The sequence below is a fragment of the Durio zibethinus genome, chromosome 6 (genome assembly GCF_047325235.1).
Source record: "Durio zibethinus cultivar Kanyao isolate XHJ-2024 chromosome 6, ASM4732523v1, whole genome shotgun sequence".
NCBI classification, from domain to species: Eukaryota; Viridiplantae; Streptophyta; class Magnoliopsida; order Malvales; family Malvaceae; genus Durio; species Durio zibethinus.
The window spans coordinates 4,010,726-4,034,323 of record NC_143167.1 but is presented as its reverse complement, the minus strand read 5'-3'; the positions used below and the strand labels follow the sequence as shown (position 1 = coordinate 4,034,323).

At 33.2% G+C, this 23,598-nt stretch overlaps 3 protein-coding genes across 3 annotated transcripts; 1 reads left to right on the top strand and 2 right to left on the bottom strand.

Annotated features, from left to right (window-relative positions):
* Nucleotides 1-1,222: 1,222 nt before the first annotated feature.
* LOC111285420 (shugoshin) lies at nt 1,223-3,638 on the bottom strand. The gene is made up of 8 exons (XM_022874871.2): nt 3,178-3,638; nt 3,052-3,089; nt 2,865-2,973; nt 2,747-2,770; nt 2,574-2,642; nt 2,128-2,269; nt 1,942-2,002; nt 1,223-1,787 (listed from the first exon to the last, which is right to left on the bottom strand). The coding sequence occupies exons 1-8, from the start codon at nt 3,340-3,342 to the stop codon at nt 1,505-1,507; spliced, it is 891 nt and encodes a 296-aa protein (XP_022730606.2). The 5' UTR covers nt 3,343-3,638; the 3' UTR covers nt 1,223-1,504.
* A 2,706-nt stretch (nt 3,639-6,344) lies between these two features.
* Nucleotides 6,345-9,400, bottom strand: LOC111285574 (protein NUCLEAR FUSION DEFECTIVE 4-like). Its single transcript, XM_022875089.2, has one exon. The coding sequence runs from the start codon at nt 8,904-8,906 to the stop codon at nt 7,167-7,169; it is 1,740 nt and encodes a 579-aa protein (XP_022730824.2). The 5' UTR covers nt 8,907-9,400; the 3' UTR covers nt 6,345-7,166.
* Nucleotides 9,401-19,932: 10,532 nt separating this feature from the next.
* On the top strand, nt 19,933-22,389 carry LOC111286224 (putative glucuronoxylan glucuronosyltransferase IRX7). Its single transcript, XM_022875009.2, has 4 exons — nt 19,933-20,632; nt 20,717-21,081; nt 21,177-21,427; nt 21,535-22,389. The coding sequence occupies exons 1-4, from the start codon at nt 20,344-20,346 to the stop codon at nt 21,998-22,000; spliced, it is 1,371 nt and encodes a 456-aa protein (XP_022730744.2). The 5' UTR covers nt 19,933-20,343; the 3' UTR covers nt 22,001-22,389.
* The last annotated feature ends 1,209 nt before the right edge of the window (nt 22,390-23,598 follow it).

The window sequence follows — 23,598 nt, the reverse complement described above, 5'->3', positions numbered from 1 at the left end:
ATTATGATAAATAAATGATACTTATGTAAGAGTATTCATGTTGTACAATATTAAAAATATAAAATAAAAATAACTGTAAATAATATATATACTTCTATATACTTAAATTTTTTTTATCACTAGATTTTAAAAAGGGGTTGGACCCACACGGTTTTGTTATTATTCTATCAAGTTTTAGTTGTTATGAAGAATTTAGCTTTAATGGACGCTAGATAGTGTTGTTGACTTGAATTTCACATGGATGCCACTCACACACAAATTTGGTAACTGCCCACTAATTGTCTGCTTCCGAATTTTTTAGTGGTAACAATTTAAAATAATCATTGTTTTCCCTAATTTTTAAAAATATTTTATGGAAAATTCTCAGCTATTTTCTAATTTCAAATCAATTTTAAAAAAAAATTAGCATGCGTCATTTTTTTGTTAACGTTTATGTTTTTTTTAAATGAGTTTTAATTTAAATTTTTGAACGTGTATGTGGCATCTCACATAAGCTAATATGAGGATAATACATTAGGGTTAAAAATTTATTTAAAAGAAAAAGATCAAAATGAAATCATTTTAAAAAATTAAATATACAAATGAAACAATTTTAAAATTTGAGACTAAAATGAACACCAAATAAAAGGTGAGGAGCATGAATGAAATTTACCCATGAACTGTATTTGCACTTGAAAATGTCAATGTCATGTCATGCTTCGAAGCCCAATGGATAATGGAAAATCCAAATCCCATGATTTCTAACTGGGCTAATAAGCCCCCAACCATGTATGATTGGATCCCTTAACTTCACAAAAATAACAATGAATTAACAAAAGAAAATTGGAAAAGACTAATAAACTTGTCTGGGTCTGGTTGGCTCGATCCACTTCTTCAAGATCATGTCTATCACACACGTGCAAGAACAACAAAACAGCACAACATCAAAGTTAAAATCAATCCCAAAATTCATTTCATTCAGAAACAAACAATCGAGTAAAATGATCCTCCTCACTCATCCATCATCATCTGATACTGGGTTCCCTCAAGCGGCATGGGTAACCTGGTTCCAGCTGGCCAAGAAATTGATTAGAGGAAAGGAGGAAATCTTTGCTTGACAATGCAAGATTTTTCTTTCTTTTCCATGCTTTTTGTCTTGTTTCTTTTACAATCATTCCAGCAGTTTAATAGGACAAAACCAGTTGTTTGCAAGAAGCAGTCAAAATAAATGGCAACATTAAAGGATTCTAATAGTTGTTTGCAGCATTTCATTGTGAGTTATGAGCCAGTCTGATTAGAAGTTTTGGCCACAATGTTATCGATTTCTTCACTTAAGAAACGATAATCAGCAAACCTTTTACATTACAACGTTCCACATTTTCATTTTATAGTAACTTTAAAAATCATCCCACAAAAAAAAAAAAAAAGATATCAATGTAAGTGCCACAAACAACAATACATAGGTTACAGGAAGGATCAAAGACATGAAGTGGTGGTTTCTTGGAATACGGGGAATGATTGCTGTTCAGTCTTTTCTCCGCATTTTAACATTAACTGGAGCTTCTTTGTATGATTGCACTTTCTCAACTGCTTTGCGCAATGGTCTTCCAATTGAGGATCTTTTCAAAATTTGCGTTTCAGCTCTTAGGTTACAAGTTTCTTCCATTGTTATGGATGAACCATCTTCATGCATCGGAGTATCAAGTTGCTGAGTGGCAGTAAATGTAACATCGTCAATCTCAAATAGATTCTCTGTTGGTTCTCGCTCTTGGGATTTGAACCTAGCAGATTGCCTTCTCAAACAACGCCTACAAAGAAGAAAAGCAGACTTAATCTGTTACAGGTTCAATATTACAATCCATGGCCACAGATACTGGAAAAATTGATCGAAGGCCTATCAAGTGCATCAATATATACAATTAAAATGCATTATGTATACACTAACTGGACGTGTTAGCTGACCTTTTGTTTTCAATCTTCTGTTTATCTCCACCTCTTTGGCTTGTAGTTGAAGGGCCCATAGCTGCAAGTAGCTCACAAAATCCCATATGTCAACATAACAGATTTAGAGGAGATAAAAAGACAAAAATAAAAATGAAAGGTGGTATAGAAAATTCAAGTGAATCATCTACGAATCTAAAAGATTACATTGACTTCTAGCATTGCGTCTTCTGTTGCGGGTACAAGGCTTGTCATCATCATAAGCTTTAGCCTTAGGCATGCATTCCTCCTCACCAGCTTGCTCTCCCCCATGTGAGCCAGTATTTTGACAGTTGATATCCGCTTTTCCCTGCTCTCGTAATAGAAAAAAAAAAAAAAAACAAGAAGGTGAAAATTGACTGAAATGCAAGAAATAACTTACAAGCAGTGAAATATTTTCTTTGTTGAAAATTTCCTAATCTATTGTTGGCATATTGAATGTGAAATGATTACATCAATCTTACTAGCAGCTACTTGCCATAAAGTTGTCCAGTTGTTGCAAGTAAGGAATAAGGATACAGTTGGTTCAGACCTCTCGGTTGTTTAAAGCTATTGGTGAATTATAACACTAATTAACTGCAATTCTAATAACAAAAAGTAAGATTAATGTTAACCTTTTTTTCCAGGTTCTTAGCTTTAAGTAAAGCATCCTTGCAGACAAGCTCATGCTGAAGAGCTTTCACCTGAAAAGATTGACACCAAATTACCCAAATTGAATTAGGTTTAATGCTCCAGGAAGCAAAACACCAGTTTTTATAAAAGAGTAAAAAGTTCCAAGCAAACTTACCCTATCTCTCCCTAAATTAAGCTCCTGAAAAACCAGCAAAAGACAATCAATATTAATAATAACAATTAAATATTTCAGAAATGAAATCTTACTTAGAAAATCAAGAAAGCCAACAGACCGCTAACATCTGACTGTTTGATTGAGCAAGGTTCCAATTCTGTAGCTGCAATTTTTGTAAACAGATTCTCAGATTCTGCAACTCAGTTCCACTCAATTCAATAATCTTACTGTTCAATCAAAATTAAGGGAAACAAAATCTCTATCCATTCTTTTAATGTCAGAAAATTGAACATAACAAAGGATACTTTCTCTCCTCGATAAGTTTCATCAGTGTCATCTTTTCCTGGTTCAAATATAAACAACCATTAAAGAAAAAGATAAAAAATTACATTAAAAAAAATAAAATAAAGAAGATCCAGATCACAAAGTACCTTAATTAACTGATTAACGTAATCTTCAGCAGCAGGAGAAATATTTTGAGGTTTTCCCTCTTGGGTTGAAGCCTTGTGTTGTGACTGTGAATTGGTGATGTCAGACAATCTCTTCCTCACCATGCTCCCAAAAGTTGATCTTTTTGCCATTCTTTCGCCTCCCATTCTGTGAAAACAGTCTCTAAAATCCCTAAAAATAGATAGGCTGAGGAACACTAATGTTAAAGAAACAAAGAAACAAATCAGAAAAAGAGGAAATTTTGAACAAGGAAGTGGGAAGATATCCAAAGAACTGAACTTTGTTCTTTAGAATGAAGAATAAAGTAGCGAATTTGAAATCTTTCTTTTTTCGACTTTGGCCCTGAAGCAAGGATTCGATTCCCAGAGAATAAGGGAAAGATTGAATGAAAGAAACGAAGGGGGAAAATAAAGATAAAAAAAAAAAGAGAAATCAAAGGAACAAAAGAAAACTGGTGGAGTAAAGAAAGATAAGATGGGGAGGTTCGGTGCCCTAACGGCTTCCTAAAGCAAAACGCCAAAAGCCAAAAGGTTAGCTTAGTAGCTCCCGAACCTAATTTGAAAATTCCGAACCTTGTTCCCTGCCTAACTTTTTTTTGCTCTTTTTCACTTAAAAATTTTCTTTTTCTTGGAATTTCCTTTCCAACTAACAGTTTGGAGGTTTTCATTCCCTTGCTTTCATGTTGGGAATTTTCTTTTTCTTTTTCAATTAAATATCCTGCTTTTGAATCTGGGTGATTCTGACAACACTTGCATAAGTGATTCCTACGGCATTGAATCTCATTTAATATTTTGAAATCATTTAGCACAATAATATATGTCTAACTGACAGGATTTCACACCATAAGTTTCAATATTAAATCCACATGAACTTGTTTTCTTCAAACGTCCCTAGTCAGACGCGGAACTGCTGAAGAAGGCAGTGGCAGTGGCTTCATGACTTGAACTTTGTTTATATGACTTACGGGTCTAAGTCTAACACTCGGGACATCATGGACTCGTATTCACAGATCTTTATAGCACTCGAGAATGTTTCGTTACTCAAAAGCTTACTCCAGTTTTATATTTTTCTAATGACAACATTACCATATGCTCAAAGACAAGTTTGAAAGTTTTAAAAGCAACTTTAAATTATGTGTTAGTAATTGTACATGAAAAAAATGGTAAACAGATGACAGCATGGGATCAGGGTGAGGGGAGGAGAAAACAAAGGGAAAGAAAATTTCGAGCAAACCCACTTGGCAACTTTGTCATCGGTTCAGTCTCAATGGGCAACAAGTTCAATGCCACCACTGTTCTCTATCAGATGCCAAGGCCAAATAACTATTGTCTCGTACAGTTTCAAGAATTTTCTCTAAACTTGTATATATCGCTTTGTAGAACTTCCGGGTTCTCACCACCAAAATCAGGGAACTCAAGGCTCCAAATAATGACAGCTCCGCTTAGCCCTTCACAGCCCTTCAAGAGACCCAATATAGAATCCCTGCTTTCAGGGAAGTTCTTGACACTGGTGACCAGAGCTCCTGTATTTGCAAAATTCTAAGAATTGGCGCCTATACAGATGTAAATTGCACATTTGCCAAACCTTGAGCTTCGCTATTCTTCCCGTCACAGTAAACCAATATTATGAAATAGCCTCCAAAGTTGAGTGCAGCCCCAAGTAGGAGCACAAACCAAATAAGGCCAGAAAGAACCCCAACATTACCACCAAGATCCTTGAAGAAGTCTTAAGAGATTGAGTGTTGTCTGATCATAACCAAGAATAGCTTTGATCTCCTTTGAGTAGCTTCCAAAAAAATATGTTGCACCACCTCCAGCCATGATTAGGAAGGAGGCAAAAAGTGCAAACCATCGTCCTCTGAGGAACTGTACCGTGAAAGGCAACAGTTCATTGCCTTTGAGTCCTCTTCTGATCGAGATGCTGCCCGTTTCTTCGTCAGCCATACTTTCCAAATTTTGAAGAGGAAAAAGAGAATATGTCGAATTAAACTTTCCAGGATTGAGGCAAAAAAAAAAGAAAAAAAACCTTCCAGGATTGCTATAGAGTTGTTCATAAGAAAGGATCATATATAAATATAAGACAACAAAGTTGGTTGTGTGTTGCATAACAATGTTTGGCAGGCCGCGTAATAGAAAATTGACATGGTAAGAAATTTTCAATATATTAACGTTTAAAATATAAGGACATTTTATAGTTGTAAATAAAAAAATGAATTTTCATATAAATTACTATAACAAAATTTCTCTTATAGAAGACAATATATTATAACCAACTAAAATTTAATTAACATTTTGTTTGGTTGGATATTTTATTTTATTGTAAAAAAAAAGATAGTATTGGAACCTAATAAATTTTGAGATTAAGAAATATAAAGATAAAAAACACATGAATTTTGAGATAGATTTTTTTCAGCAACAAATAATAAAAAAAAAGGGCTATTTCTATGTTTGCGAAGAAGACAATTCTATCATATTATAATATTTATACCAGATTTAAATCAATCAATTGGAATAAATCAATTATTCTCATCTTGTTTGTAGAGATGGTGGATATTGATTTCCAATTTTTACCATATCGATTGTCTCCAATACTATAATATTTATATTTACAGTTATATTTTTAATATTTTTTGCTTAAAATAGTTAATCCTAGATGAAAAAAATTATTGTTATATGATTATACTAAATCAACATGAAATGCAGCTTATTTTGTTCTAGTATTGAAGACAAAAATAATGAGGCAACAGGGTGATTAAGAAGTTGGTCTTCTATTTCAAAATCTAGTGGATTATTAATGTCCATCATCTCAGGTTCCCTCTATGTCACATTGTCACTAATGCCATTACGAAGAGTTAGCAGCCAATGACCCAGTATTTGTGGGTTAACTTCCCCTTTAACTTTGGGCCAAATTTTACACTCAAAGCCTGTAAAACTCAAAGCAGATGTTAGGGGTTCTGAGAACGACCGAGCCCATTAAATAACATGATTCATTGCAAGTTGCAACAAGGCCTAACATGTTCTATGTTTTTTTCTTTTTTATATAATTGGGGTGGAGGGAAGGACTGCAGCAGATTCGAATTCCTGTCCAGGAAAATAATTGGGTAAATCGTTACCAGAACAGTATACTATAACAAGTAGAAATATTATAATACGACCAGTTTTCCATTGGTGAATATAAATATTACAGTATTTGATCCCTAATTAATGCCATACTGATTTAATATGATTATGTGACTTTGTTCATATAACTTACGGCTCTAAATTGACTACATTCTTATCTCTAGGGAATGCTACTCAACAGCTAGCTCCAGTTGGGTACTGAGGAGTCATTGGACCTGGATTGGCTGATCAAAGTAGCAAAATCCCACCGCCCCACGTGAATTTTCCTTGAACTTCGGCCATACAAGATAAAAGAAAACTATCCTAGAACTAGACCGGGTAAGTTCCATAAACCATAGACGGATTGCAAGCTAGGAGCTCATGTATTTCCGAACCCACTATAACACAAGGTGCCACTTGCAAACCCACCCGTGACTCACATAATTTGACGCGGAAGAAAAAGTATAAAAATCTTTGAACTGGAGAGAAAGGGTGGCGGAGGTTTATTTTGTCATGTAATGCTTGACAAAATGGTGTGAACTGATATGAACTATAAAAGCCAGAAGTTATAATCCATCACAATTCTTAAGCGCACTGCCCACTGAGCACTTTCCTTTGCTTTTTGAATACTCAAAGACAAATTTGAAGGTTCTAAAAGCAACTTTAGATTATGAGGTAGTAATTGTACATAAAAGAAATGGTAAACAGATGACAGCAAGAGATCTGGGTCAGGTGATGGGAAAACAAAGGAAAAGAAAATCTGGAACAAACCCACTTAGCAACTTTGTAATCGGTCCCGTCTCAATTTTGAACCAAGTTCATTATCACCGCCGCTCTTTATCAGAGGCCAAGGCCAAATCACCGTTTCTATCTCATAAGGTCTCAGCATTTTCCCTGAACTTCTTGTATATATCGCTTTTGTAGAACTTCCGGGTTCTCACCACCAAAATTAGAGAACTCAAGGCTCCAAAGAATGTAACAGAAGCCAAAACTATAAACGGTAGCCTGTAACAATGAGTGCCAATGCAAGTCAATTCTTTCACTGAGGACCGCGTTAGACCTTTCTCTGCAAGATCCTTCAATGCCTCTCTATCGTATAGAAACCCAGTAAGCTTCACATTGAATATGTATGACCCAAGAGGACTAGCCAATTGTCCACAATTGAACAATGTAGAGTAGTACTTCAGGCCAAAAAGCTCAGAAATTATGGCGAAAAGCAAGGGTAGTTGTGCACCAAATGAGAATCCAATTATGATTGATGCTATATAGATTGAACCTGGGGCTGGAAAGGCAACCAGGAGGTAGCCAATGCATGCAAGTAGAAGGACCATAGTCATCATAAGTGGTCGGGGAAGCTTGTACCTTACAATCAGGCTTTCGGAGACAAACCCAGAAAAGACCCTCCCAAAGTAATTCCAGATGCTAACAAGCGACACAAAAGAAGTTACTGTTCTATTAGGATATCCAAGCGATTCACCAATCTGCCCCAAGTTGTCTACAGCTGTTAAGCTTGATCCAAGTCCACAAAATGTTGCAAGAAACACAATCAACATGTCAATGCTTGTCAGTGCTTGCAAAATTGTGTAGTCATCTCCTCTGTCAGGCCTATCAAAAATGGTAAGGAAACAAGACTTTTCTTCCTTTTCATCAGCCTGTTTTGAAGAACCAGGCTCCGACGCCTCTTGTTTTGATTGAACTATTTCTGGTTGAGGCTTCTCTACCGTTATCTCGGTTGGAGGATTTATTGGCTGTTTCTTAATGTTCCAAACGACTAATTCTTCTCTGATGGAAATAAAGAGAGGGGCAAAGACAAGGAAACAAACCACTGTGGTAGCGCCAGCGTATTCGGCTCTTGAGAAAGTAACCAGTTTCTCAGCTAATGTTATTGCCATGAGAAAAACTGCTAGCGCAATTGAGGCGAAGAGGAAGTGGTAAAAGACCCGCTTCTCGTTCGGGTGCCTAACGGGCCTCATTGTCCGAATTGTGTATACAAATATTATCGAAATTGCAGCCGGTAGCCATCCAATAAGAAGGATGAGCGATTTTGAATCATTTCCATATACAGCCAAGTAAATTTGTGTCATGACAGCTCCGCTTAGCCCTGTATAGCCCTTCAAGAGACCTAACATATTACCCCTGCTTTCAGGGAAGTTCTTTACACTGGTGACCAAAGCTCCTGTATTTGCAAAATTCTGAGAATTGGCTCCTATACAGATGTAAATGCACATTTGCCAAACCTTGGGCTTGGCTATTTTTCCTGTCACAGCTAACCATATCATGAAATAGCCTCCAAAGTTGAGTGCAGCCCCAAGTAGGAGCACAAACCAAGTCGGTGTTACCTCAGCAATAAGGCCGGAAAGAACCCCAACATTAGCACCAAGATCCTTGGAGAAGCCTAAGAGATTGAGTGTTGTCTGATCATAACCAAGAGTGGCTTTGATCTCCTTGGAGTAGGTTCCAAATAAATATGTTGCACCAGCTCCAGCCATAATTAGAAAGGAGGCAAAAAGTGCAAACCATCGGCCTCTGAGGAACTGTACCGTGAAAGGCAACAACTCATTGCCTTTGAGTCCTCTTCTGATAGAGATGCTGCCCGTCGCTTCCTCAACCATACTTTCTAATTTTCTCAATTTGCTGAGGCTATGGAAATGGAATAAAGAGAATTGATCAAGAAAACTCTGACAAGAGAAAGAAGAAGAAGAAGAATCTAAATACTGAAAAAGAAAAAGAGGATATGTTGAACTAAGCTTTCCAGGATTGTGAAAGAGTTGTTCAAAGGAAAGGATTGTAAATAAGACAGTTTGTTGTGTGTTGCATCAAAACGACTAATCGGATTATTATGTTTGGTAGGCCGGGTTATAGAAATTTGACAAGGTAAGAAATTTTTTACATGCCCGGGTTCGTTTGCCTTTGTTTCGGTTCCAGGTTGAAGCCCTATTCTTGGGGAAACTGACTATGCTTTTTTTTTTTTTAGTAAAAAATAAAACTATATTTATTTCTATAAAAAGTCATATAGGATAAACCCATTCTGAAATTGGTCCAAAAATAGTATTCTTAGAAGAAGTTTGAGTTTTGTCTATGGGTGTTTTGATGGTTATTGACAGACAATTAAAAACTAGAAGAGGTTACTTTATTCACTAGTGAATTTGAAAGATTAAATCTTTTTCTTTTCTCTTTAAGCATATTTTGTCTAATGAGGTGGGAACACTTTGTCTTGGAAATGAGCTGGGAACCAATGTTCCAGTTTTTTTGGTTTTGCTGAAATCTCAAATGGAAAAAATAGGATCAATGGATTACTTCCTTCTGGTTTCTGTTTGGTCAAAGATCAGAAAAGATAGAATTCTCTGGTCAGGTCAGCTCATTATCCACAGTAATAAAAACCCATTCCTTAATATGGAAAATAGGAAAGGCCAACTAAGTAAAAGAATGTAGTAATTTGTAATAAAAATACTATATGTCCTACAATGTTTCTCTCTTTTTTCTTTTTTTTTTTTTTGCATGACATATAACTTTTGGTAGGATCCTAATTTCCTTTTGGATAATTGGGATTGTAATATAAATTTATGAATTAATTTACTTGTCCATTAATTATTAGATTCAATATTTGAATATATCAAAAAATAAAAAATTTAAGACAAAATTAGTGAGACAAATAACATGAATCAATTTATAGGCTGTGCCAATTTTTTAATGGAAGAAATATTTGCAAAAATTATTTTTTTTCCAAATAAGATATACATTCTTTTTTCCTCGAATCCAAACATGAAAATTTTTACTTTCCCTATTTTCTAAAATCATGGTTAGCAAAGGTTTCCTTGGTTTTAACTAGGCTTTTTACTCTTAGTTATATTATCCCAAAATTAATTTTTTTTAATGCCAAAATGAAACAGTTTCTTCTAAGTCTGAGATACTTACTAATTTGTTAACTTGAACTTTGTCTGTTACAAAACACCCTTATCCAAAACGGGTTTTATTTGAGGAATAATATTTGAAATATTATATTTTTGGAAGAAAAGAAAAACATTTCGGAGTGACTTGGAATATAAATCTTGTGGCGAAATATGATGTATATATCTGCTTGTAAAGACATTGGAGTTTCATAACTTTTTCCTCATGATAATAATGCGGTCACTTTCTATATTGGTCACGATATCATGAGGCCGACGTATTTGAAAATCAATGGAGCACTATTATGTGTGTGATTGATCATTACGTTAGATAAGATAAGCAAATTATTTTTTATAAAAAAAAAAAATTGCAGTTTGACGATGAAAAAAATTAAAAAATTTTAGATATTAAAATTAAAATTTTATATTTATTAGAAATTATATTTTAAAAATAATTTTATAAATTAATTGAATTAAATTTTGATTTAATAAAACGAACAAATTCACGCTAAAGCTAAAAGACATTTGCTGGCAAAAAGAATATTCAATTATTGGACTTACGGATGTGTTTCAATTAGTAGTTTAGTACTTCACATCGCAACTAAAAAACCCACTAATTATAAGACTTTCCTGAGTTCTTCTATTCAACCTCAAACTTTTTCTAATAAATTTCAATTCAATTCCAATCTATTGAAGAAGGCATTGAGGGTGAATTCTATTATAATGACAATATTTTGGGCATAAGATTAAGAAATCTATCAAACTTAGAATTATAACTAAAGTCGTGTTCAGTTGTTTTAATCCATTTTTTCAAGACCAAACCCCTCTACCTTAGACTTTTGTGTTTGACAAATGATGCTTGGTAATTAATGATTAGGCATTTTAATCCATTTTGTCACAAGACCATACCCCTCTACCTGAAGAATGACAAGGAAACATAAGTTGTCTTGTTTACAGGCCATTTCCAACCCACAGGAACAGTATACACAAGCTGAACCCTCAAGGAGCGTCATGTGTAGTAGACGTCTCTGCATTGTTCACATTGTTGCGCATCAGCTGCTTTGGCATGTGACAAAACAGACACAAACTAGCTAGGAGTAAAATTTGTCTGCAGCTGCTCGGCCTAGTGGCCAAGTAAGCCTTGAGAAGGCTGGGGTTCGACTCCAGCCTCCCCCCCTCCCCTTGATGTAGGGCTCGGCTCCTTTGAAAACAAAAAAAAAAAAAAAAAAAACTCTAATATGGTGTTTTCCAATAGCAAAAACAGGGGAGAAGACAAACTTTCCACCATTACTGGAAGAAATGGCAGTAGATACGGAATTTTAGGAACAATGATCCAAGACATGGAATCCTAGAAATGAGGAATGAATTACTTAAGAGGTGGTTTATGTTTGTATCCGTTGATGCTGCTTCCTAAGCTCCAAAAGGTGCTCCAAAGCGTGATAGGAGAAAAAAAGAAGGAATCCAAGGTCACCTAAAACATCATTAGAAAATAGAAATAATTGCAGCCAGACTATTTTGTGAGATTTAAGGGAATCGCGCATGTCCCCTTTATGATGTCCCCATCAGATATTGGCAATTGAATAGCAGCCTCCACTGAATAGAGGGGACAGGGCCTCTTATTCTTTGCATATTGATGATGGCTCCATGTTACATGTACTATAATATGGCCATTCACATCGTATCCTTAGCAATATTGTAGTGGTAAGATAAGGAGGCCCAAAGCTGTGGCATGGCGACGGTTATGTTGAACTTGAGGTAATGGTGAAGGCGGGGCGCAGGACAGTGTAGTTGACAGTGCATTTAATAGTTGCTTGTATAATGAAGGTTATGATTGTCATGGCACGTGATTGTGATTTAAGCAGCTGCGGTGATAAGCCCTTAGTTAAAATGGGTGAGTAAATGGCCCCTATGATCAGAGAAGGGACGATATATAGAAGTTCTGAAAGCGATGCAGCATATATGCTAATGGTTTTGACATGGCTAGATTGTTCTTTGGGGAACATGAGCAGCTATGGAACAGCTATTCTCCAGGCATATTTCTTAGCTAAAATGTTTAAGGAAAAAAGAAAGGAAAAATTTTCAAGAGAGTATCTAAAATGGTATCCTTAAAGAGTTCTTGTTTTCATATTTCATAAGAGCTTCCACAGCAAATGTCGGGAATGAAAGTATTCTAACAAGGGTATCCCAGCCTGTGGGGAAAAATTCTTCACGTGATCTTTGTTTAAGGCACTCGACAGTGTTGCAAATTCAATATCCAAAGCCCAAGTTTAGCACATGAAAATGGATGAGAAACTTCAGTCTTACACATGCTGATCCATTTTTTACCTGTGAAGACTGAAGACCCATCTCAAATGAGCACAATGGCAAGAATTGGTAGGAGATCCATTAGTTGACATACAATAGCCCCTTCTTTGTATTCAAGCCCATTCAGAAAAGGACTCGTGGGTTTAAGGAAGTTCGATAAAAGAGTAGGCTTTGTTTTGTTAAAGAGTTCGATAAAAGAGTATCCTTTTGTGTTTCTAAAAATTTCCATATTGGGCCGACAGCCCAATCGTAGTCAAATTCATTCATTATAGTTCATAAGCAAAAAATGCCAGACATGCAATGCAACCAAAAGAATATGTGTTGATCTAAACATATGAACTAACTGAAAAAACCTGTTGAATGCCGAATCCAGCAGAGATCAATCTGCAACATTTTGCAAACCATATCCAATTTATTCATCCAACCTTATATAATAGTACTAAGCGTTTATTGGTTTATCATCCACATTACCATTAATGAGTGACTCAACTAGTAGTTTGTCAATAAATTTTCAAGCCTTCACTGCTCCCTTCCATGAGCACATGGAAACATGACAATAAGCTTATATATTTGTCCCCTTTGACAAAAGGTTCCTTGTACCAATAATTTAGCACTTTTTTTTTCTTTTTCCAACACAAATATTTGGCCAAGCATGTGCTTGGACGGCTCATACGTCAAAGCAGTAGGGTCAGTGCCCACAAATTTGTTTCTGCTTCTTATAGATTCAAGTTTTTCGAATGGGGACCCTTTCAAGCCTTTTCTTCAATACCTTCATAACTTTTAGGGCAGGGTGCAGCCTAGGGCTGTAAACGAGCCGAGCCGAGTAGTGAGAAGCTCGAGCTCGAGCTCGACTCACAACTCCGGGCTCGATACTCGACTCGAGTTCGATCGAGTTTTATTTTTTAAGCTCGAGCTCGATTCGTGATCGAATTCGAGCTACTCGAGCTCGCTCGATTAAGCTCGATTAATATGTAAAAATAAGCTCGATTCGTATACTCGACAAGAGTTCGATTATTCATGTTCGAACTCGAACTCGAACTCGGATTCGAAATATTTTATTAATTAAAAAAAATAAAAATATATTTAAATATAAAAGCTCGATTAGGCTCGCGAGCTACTCGAGTCAGATATAAGAATACTCGAATTCGGCTCGATCGGTAAGTCGAGCTACTCGAGCTCGAGCTCGACTCGACAATAATCGAACCGAATTCGAGTTTTTTTCGAATCGAACTCGAGTAGCTTGCGAGTACTAATGTATCATTTACACCCCTAGTGCAGCCCTGCATTAGACAGGCTTCATTATTGGGTAACTATTTCAAGCATTTTGATGGGTGCAATCTTGTTAAGAGATTATTTGGCAGAGGAATATGATCCAGATAAACAGTAGAAAGCGGGCCTCTCTTTCCACTTTTTTTAAGGTTAATTGCAATGGTCCCGGAAGGTCCAATGAGAGCAATTAAGATGAAAGGATTACAAACCTAAAAACAGCTCTATCCCCTGGATATTATAGTTTGGTTCATTGATTGTTTCCTTCATACAAATATGCCAGGAGGGCTTTTAGCCGTTCAGAAGGTGGTCCGTCTGTTGGTGTTCCTTTCCTTTTTTTCTCTTTGGACAAAAAAAAAAAAAAAGATTGAATGGTTCACCCTCACCTTCAACTCTTTTTCTAAGTAGTTCACAAAAACAAAACTATAATTCCATCATGTCAGATCAATAGACTGAAATCTGTAACACTCCATCTATCTTGATCATGCTTAAGAGATTGGAAGAATTTATTTACATCATGAATATATAATGAATTGTCATTTTTTTTTTTTTGTATTTAAAGTTGTAGAGATTAAACCCTGATAATTAGAATTAAAAATCCAGCATTTGTCAACAGACCTCTTCATATTTTTGCTGGTTAGGACTCTGAAGTCTTTTCAAGTGTTAGTAATACTTTTGTTTAGGAATAATTTTTTGTATGAAAATCTTAAAACTTTAAGGGTCATGAGACCACTTACTTTAAAGAGTCATGATCACTGACTTTACAAGTTTACATTGACCACTTGTTACAATGCAACCTGTTGATCCTTATCTACTTTTCTCCTTGAACCATTAATCTGGACTCTCAACCTTAAAAACTTGTGGTTAGAAGCTTTGCTTCTTTCCATTTCAGTACTTGATATTGGCCTTATCATCTTCAACAGCTACATCATTCTCTTCTATTTGGAAAAAAAAGTTAGTCCTAATGACATGATTATTAGGTACACGGTTGCTAGAAAGGTAGAAATGAGGAACAGAAAGAATCTAATTGTCATTTAGTAATTCCTGAATCTATCTATTGAACACGATTTTTCAAGATTTGCTGTCAATTTTCCAGTTATCTGAACTTGACCCATAAATTCCGAATCGACTTTTCATTCTTTTTTCCTCTCACATGGGAGGAAGCATGTAAAAATAGGTTGTCTAATTTTAGAATCTACAACTAGAGAAATAAAAGAACAGAGTGAAAAAGACAGAAACCAGCTCATTTGGATCCTACCCTTATTTACCTCAACAAAAATTAAGAACAAAACTTACGTAAAATTTTTTGGAAAAAGATCTGGAAATTTTTTTTATCAATAATTTAATAAAAAATTAAAATTGGTATATTAATAAAGTTTAATGTAAAAATTAATAATATGTAAAAAAAATATATTAAAAATATTATTTATAATTTAAATTTAATTAATATTTATTTAATGATAAAAATTTTATTTATATTTTTATTAAAAATATTTATCTAAAATATATATAAAAATTTATTACAAATTTTTTAAAATTTTACATATTTAATCTATATAATGAAATTTTTTAATTTATCAATTTGTAGTTTTAATTTTTTATTTTAATTTTTATTTAATAATTTTTAATAAAAAATTTTACGAATTTTATCTAATTTTTTTTTATACTGTTATGTTTGATTTACGAGAGAAACTTAATAATAATAATAATAATAATAATAACAAAATCAAAATTTATTGAATTGACTTAAAATTTTAATTTTTTACGAATTTATCATGTTCAACGGAGATAAATTTGTTTAAATTGATAAAAAAAATGTAATGGATAAAACGTAAAAACTCACTGTCACTCAAAAAAATGGAAAATAAATGATTAAAAATATAATATAATTTATCATAACCAAAAATAATTCTAACTAATCGTACGTTTTACCCTTTAAATAGTTTGCTTTCACATCTTTGATCAGAAACCAAACAAAATGCAAATTATTTTAAGGAGCAAAAGCCGCCTTTATCTTTCTTTAAAGGTGCCGAAAAAAGTTTGTAGGAGTATAATTTAACTCAAGGCCACCACAGTGAAAATCTAAAACTCCCCCAAAAAAGTTCCATAATTACACCCATGATGATGAAATCAAACTGATCTATTCTCTAACCATAACTTCATCAAGAATGAATTATTGGTTGATTTTTTAGGTTCTTTGTGGGACCCCAAAGTACGTCCTTCATTTGCATTTGGAAATCTCAGTTTCAATTTGACGTGATTGCTTTCTACTTTGGGGGGGTGTTTGCTAATGTTGCCGCTGGAGATAGAGGAACTGTTTACATTTCCTTCAATTAAAATCATTTCAATTGTCTTTGCTATTACACACTGTCTTAAACAATAAAATGCAAAATAAATAAATAAAACAAGTATTCATAAATTTTCAGCTATTATTAGAGATGATAATTTATATTTTTGTATCATATTTGATATATATAATAATATAAATTATTAAAATATAAATACAATACGAATTATAAAATATATTTAAATCTTAAATACGAATATGATACGTTTAATATACGTGTTACATGTGATAAATAAACATGATTAATATATGTGCAATTAACTTATTTAAACACAATACAAATAAACATAAATAAGATACATATATATGAATAAATACAACTAATGCGAATATATATAAAAATATTATTAAAATAATAAATAACTATAAATTATCTATCATTTATATCGTAATAAATTTGATATATTAATAATATAAAAATACATATATATTAAAAAAATAAAAATTTTAATACTCATTTAATATGTATTTAATTTATATTACATAATTATATTAATTTTTAATATTAAATTCAAAATGATAAATTATTAAATATTAAAAAATAAAATAATGATGTATAGGAGTAATATTAATATTAATATTGTATTTATTTTATCAATATAAAAAATAATTATATAATAATTATTAAATGAGTATCATAACTAAATATTTAAAATAATTTTTATATGATATTAAATAACTAATTAAGTATCATAATTAAAAGATTAAAATTAAAATAATCTTTATATGTTTATATTAAATTCAAATAAATATAAAATTTTATTAAACGTGTTAAACATATTTAACGTATATTCGTATGACAATATTAAATTAAATATGTTATTCGTATCATATTTTGTGTTTAGACAAGTAACACATATAAGACAAGAATTATGTTATGTTGAAATTCGTGTCGATATGAATAAATACGAAACATATTTTTTAAAACACATATATTACTTTTTTCATATCATTTTTATGTCGTATCATTGTGTCATGTCTAAAATTATCAGGTTTAGTTATTGATTTTCGAATTATCAATTACCATTTTCAATAACCATTTCGTGAACATATTTAATGTTTATCCATTTATATTCATTTATTAAATTTAACAAATAATTTTAAATAAAATTTTTATATTCATTTATTAAACAAATCAAATACGAAAAAGATTTATTTACTTCATTTATATTCATGAATAAATTTGATTAAATTTTATTTAAAACTTATTTTTTTTATTTTTTGTTGTTCATTTATTGTTCATTATGATAATAACAATAAAGTTATATTTTTATTTTTTATCCTAACCTTATTTTAAGATTTGTTTATATTCATTTAAGATTTACTTATTTAAATTTGTTTAGTTATAGTTTATTTATTGTTTATGAGAAATATGTTTATTTAATATTTATGAACGAATTTATTTAACTTAATCGAATCGAACATGAACTAAATGTAAATATCATATTATTTAAATTAATCAAAGTTGAATGAATAGAGTAATTTTCTTACCAAATATAAATCAAATTTAAATATTTCTAAAAGTAAATAAATAAAATATAATTATACAATCATTTATATTCAATTCGTTTACGATTTTATATAAAATTAAGATTGAGATGAGATCAAAGTATTTAATGCAATTAATTTAAAAAATGTTCACACCTTGCACAATTAGAGAATGCAGTCTAACCTATACTCGACGAGTTTTGATTCAATTCGATTTTTTAGAGTCAATTTTTTTATAAAAAATTGAATATCAGATCGGATCTAACAATAGTAAAAAAAATTAAGATCAAATTTTAAGCAAATATGATCAAACCTAATATATATAAAAAATATTTTTAATTAATTATTTACTTTTATATTTATGTAATTTTTATTTATATTAAAAATAATATTTTATTAATTTTAAATTAAATTAGGTTCGAATATAAAAAAAAATTTATGAGATTAAATTAATTTCAAATTTTATATATATAAAATTAAATCAAATTTAAAATAAATAAAAATTTACCTCGATTCAACTCGTTGTTATTTATAAGCATAATGTGATTAGAAAAAAAAAAAAAAACTAAATTCAGATAAGAAACTTTCTCGGTTCTTTCATTAAAAAAAAAGAAGATAGAAAGTAAGAAAGGCGGCTATCAGGTTGGAGTTTGGTCATTGGTCATTACTTTGCCACCAATACAGAAAGAGACAACATCTTCCTCACTTGAGTACAGAGATAACAAATGTTTTTGTTAAGAAAAGCCAGTCTGAAAACGTTTTTGGGGACCTCCAGGTCAGACGTTGTACACAAGTTCAAGTTATTCTGCACCAAAATTCAACCACAACTTTCTATTCAATGCACTCACACGTGTACCACTAACTCAATCTTTGTTTTTTTTGGTAACGAAAAAGTCTAAAAATACTTGATGGTAAGGTTACTTATGATCTGATATAGTAGGTAAGATGTCACAAATTCTAGTCTTATTTTGTGACGGGAGAAGCTCAAGGTCGAGAATTTTGAAAGCTTGGGTTTTAAGGTTTAATGTAATTCAAGCTCAATTCAGAAAGTGCTTTAGGCTCCCTTGCATCTGCAAAACTTGTTTGAATCATTGTTTTACCTGCTTGTTGCGTAAAGTTCACCATAAATGACGAGTTGATGGTGCCCTTCTACCTCTAATCTATTGGAATGAAACCAAACATCATGATGGTCTGTTTATCTTCATATATAAGCTTACGCAAGTTTCCAATCACTTGATTTTTAAGCGTCGAATATAAATAATTGTCATTTATATTTTTACATAGGATTTTACTACCGGTTGTCTTAAAATCATTCTTTAAAATTATTATATTAGATTTTTTTAATATATTAAAATTTATCAAATTAATTACTAATGACTATAATTAATATAGGATTTTTTTATAAAAAAATGTCACATATTGGGAATAAAAAAATTGAAAGTGCTAAATTTTAAATTATTAAATTTATTTTTAATTAATTATATAAATCAATTAAATTAAATTAAAATTTAAAATAAAATTATTTTTATAAATAATAATTTAACTAAATTTAAAAGGTACGTGAAATACATTAGTTAAAAAATTCTTTTGTACATCTAAAATATCCACAAACTTTTAATAAACATTCAAAGGATTAAAAACTTAATTTTGTAATTCAGAAATCTCATGTTCGAATTTTAAAAATAACAAATTTGTGTTTTACATGGAAATAGTCTATATATGATGTGTTAAAAACATAGACAACTTACATACTATTCTCAATTTAGAAAAAGCCTCTATACAATCCACCAACATATATATTATTCTTAACTTTTGCCGAGTTTTAATCTTTGATTTGATCCGATTATTTCAAGTTCAACAAAAGCAAACCTTGAAATCCAGACAGATCTTGTGATGTTTGTCCATGTCCTTTTTGGCCCTTTTCATTTGGCAACTTTTTAATTCATCCTTTGCCCCTCCATTTTTTTTTTTCTAACAAAGCCATCGGAATATGCGCTTGCTCAAGCCTTTTTTTTTTTTTTTTCGTACAAAATTTTCCCCCATATTGATTTTTTGATCCAGAAAAAAGTACAACCCAATCAATAACATTAAAAGATCTCAACCGTTGATCAAAAACCAATCAAACATCCCAAGGGCCCACCATACCTTAATTACCAAGTACCAGAGGTTTAATTCTGTTGTCACCTTCATTAGCCCAATGCTTTACGCACAAGCTTATCGGTTAACACGAGATTATCAATTCATTTTTACTAATAAGTACTCTCAACATTCCACCTTAATGCTAGTTCACTAAGGGCATTCATGTCATTAAACGCATCAAAATCCTCACTGGGCCAAAATCAGAACATCGAAAGAAGAACCGAGGCCTACGCCGGATTCCATTCTCCTCCGTCGCCATGTGACCTGTCTGTCTGAACCTCTCTTTCTCTCTCTCTCTCTCTCTTTTTTTTTTTTTTTTTTATAAATTTTTCATTGATGAAAGCTGAACCCAACCAGACCTGTTATGAAATAAGATAAACAACATTTGTTCAAATTTTTGGTGCAAAAACGAAGTGCCAACCAACCTGTATCTATCCATCTTTTAATCACTGTATCTTGATTTCCATTTCATCATCAAAACCAGAAACCGAAAACCCCATCTCAACTGCTTTAGCTTTAGCCAAAGATAAGCCGTTTGATCTTCCTCTGGGAAACAATCTTCTGTTGCAGCTTTTTGTCTTTTCTGTGTTTCCTGGTGGTGTTTTTATTTTAAATTAGATGATGGCTTCAGAACTGCAAAAACCCACCAAGAAAAACAGAGGGTTCTATGTTAAGATGAGGATATTACACAAAGGCAGGCAACCTGAAAAAAGCCTCTTTTTCAAATACTACAAATGGGTTCTTTGGTTTTCTTTTACCCTCTATTTTCTGACCTCTTTCTTCATTGGTAACAAATCAATCTCTTTGTCAAAATCCCGTGTTTCTGGTTCCAAATCCTCCCTAGCTTCTCGTGTACTGTTTGAATCTGTTAACAAAACTAGTCATAAATCCAAACCCAAAAACCCAGGTTTTTTTTCTTCTTCTTTCACCAAGCTTTTCCAAATTTCTTTGCAAAAGCAATGTTTTTAATGTTCTTTTGTTTCTTTGACAGCTTCCTTCAAAGACTTGAAGATATTCATCTACGAGTTGCCGTCAGAATACAATGAAGACTGGCTTTCCAACAAGCGATGCAGCAACCACTTGTTTGCCTCGGAGGTGGCCATTCATAGAGCTTTGATGAACACGTACAACTTGAGAACATTTGATCCTTACGAAGCTGATTTCTTTTTCGTCCCTGTTTATGTCTCCTGTAACTTTAGCACGGTCAATGGTTTCCCTGCCATTGGCCACGCTCGCTCTCTTTTATCCTCCGCTATACAACTTATCTCCACAAACTACCCTTTCTGGAACCGCTCCCAAGGTTCGGACCACATCTTTGTTGCCTCCCATGATTATGGAGCCTGCTTCCACGCCATGGTAAGCAAAAATAATTTCTCGAAAACAAAAAAAAAAAGGTTAATCTTTTTAGGATCCCTTAATTTGGTTTTTAATTCTTGTTTTTTATTTTGAAGGAGGATAGAGCAATTGATGATGGGATTCCAGAGTTTTTGAAAAACTCAATAATATTACAAACTTTTGGGGTTAATTACAAGCACCCTTGTCAAGACGTTGAAAATGTTCTTATACCGCCTTATATCCCACCGGAAAGTGTAAGGAAGACCCTCGAGAAAGCTCCGTTGACCGGGAACCGAGACATCATGGTCTTTTTCAGGGGAAAAATGGAGGTCCACCCCAAAAACATTAGTGGAAAATTTTATAGCAAGTAAGTTCCAAAATCAAAGTCTCAAAAATGTTCAATCTTGGCCTTAATCACTTTGTTGAAAATTACGTGTTTATCCATGTTTAATGTAATTTTGTCATCTATTTCAGGAGGGTGAGGACAGAAATTTGGCGGAGGTATAACGGAGACCGGAGGTTTTACTTGCAGAGGCATAGATTCGCCGGTTTCCAGTCAGAGATTGTACGGTCGGTTTTTTGTTTGTGTCCACTTGGGTGGGCCCCTTGGAGTCCAAGGCTTGTTGAGTCCGTGGCTTTGGGCTCCGTTCCGGTGATTATAGCGGACGGAATTCGGTTGCCATTTCCCTCCGCTGTGAAGTGGTCCGAGATTTCCCTCACGGTGGCGGAAAGGGACGTGGGAAAGTTGGGTATGATCTTGGAACACGTGGCGGCGACCAATTTGTCTACCATTCAGAGAAACTTATGGGACCCGGCAGTCACGCGGGCCCTACTGTTCAATGATCATATGCAAAAAGGGGATGCCACATGGCAGGTTCTCGACTCGCTCTACCATAAACTAGACCGATCGTACAGCAGGTCAAGGGTTTCAAGCCAATAGGAAGAGAACACGTCGGATAAGTTAATATTTTGGGCGATTGAGTTGCCAGCTAAGGAGGTGCTCTTCCAACGCGGTGCAGGTGAATGGGTTTTTTAATGGAGGACAGCTGGGCTGGTCGCTTGGATCGCCGGTGTCGGAAGGGATGGAATTTTAGTATTTTATACGGTCGCTGGGCCCACATAAAGCATAAGATTTTTTTTTTCGGGATTTTTGCGGGAAATACCATAATAATTATATATAAAATGGCCTTTGTATAATATGAAAAAGAGAGGGAAATAGGTTTTTTGGTAAATAATACCCATGAAATAGTTGTAGGGACATGACAAGACAACGTATCTGGCTTTGTACATAAATATATGTTTTTTCAAAGTGATTTAGATTTGGATCCATGTTCAAGTTTTGAGCTGTGTTTTGGAACTTGTTGCAACTGGTTTCCGGTTTTTTTTTTTTTTTTTTATGGGCATCTTTGAGATGCACAAATCATGTAAAGTTTTAAAAAGTATATGTCCTGAATAGAATAATGAGATTGAAAATTTAGCTTTTGGTCTGGGGAAAAGGGGATTGTCATGCAAATGGCTTGAAAAGAGGTTAGTAGATAGCAGAATTTGTCAGAGGAAAGAGAGTTAGATATTAAGACTAGGCTGCAGTGAACAGCTAAAAATGTCAGAGTCTTAAAGAAGGGATAGTGGGGGAATGAGTAAGGTAGGGTGCAAGGGGGCTTTGGATGCACACAGTGCTCACGAGACAGGGCATTAAAAATTCGTAGCATTTCACCTAAAATTACAGTAAAATTAATCAATTATAATTTAAAATTATATAAAATTTATTAATTTATATTTATAAATGATAAATTTTTATATAATTTTTATTAGGATTGAATAATTATGCGTTGTAAGAAAAAAATATGGATTTATAGTTGATATGCACTCTTAAAAATAACAAAAAGTACCTTTGCTATTATTTGTCAAAACATAAATAGAAAATGATAAACGACAAAAAATAAAATACCAACAAAATGGAGTCTTAATTTATTACGTCATTTATTCATAATGGGCTTGTTACAGGCCCAGAAGAGCTTGAATACTGTAGTAGTAATTTTTTGGGCCTTTAAAGTCCAGACTAACAAAATCGAAAGAATGGCCTCCGAGTCTTCGACGTTAGCGGTCTATTAGACAATAGTCCATACACCTTTGCCACTGTTTTTTTTTTTTTTTTTGTTTAATGAAGCTGACATAAATTTATTTATATTTTGGTAAACACGTGTTATAATTTTGATTGGCTCTTAAAAAGGCATTTTGAATTTATTTGACATCATAATTTCAAAAAGTTCTTTCTTTTCTTCAAAGGAATATAATAATTTTTTTTAAAATTATTTGCCATGCATGTGTCACGGACCTAAGGGGGAGTCCTGAATCCCACATCGAACATAATAGGAAGGTCCCTGGGGTATAAAAGGGTTCACACCATCTCCGCCTTGTGAGGCGCCTTTTGTAGGACAAAACCGTGAGGCCAGGGGGCCAGAGCGGACAATACCTCACAAGGGTGTGAACCATGGCAGGAAGGCTGATCTGGGACGCCGAAAGGGTGAATGCCCGGGT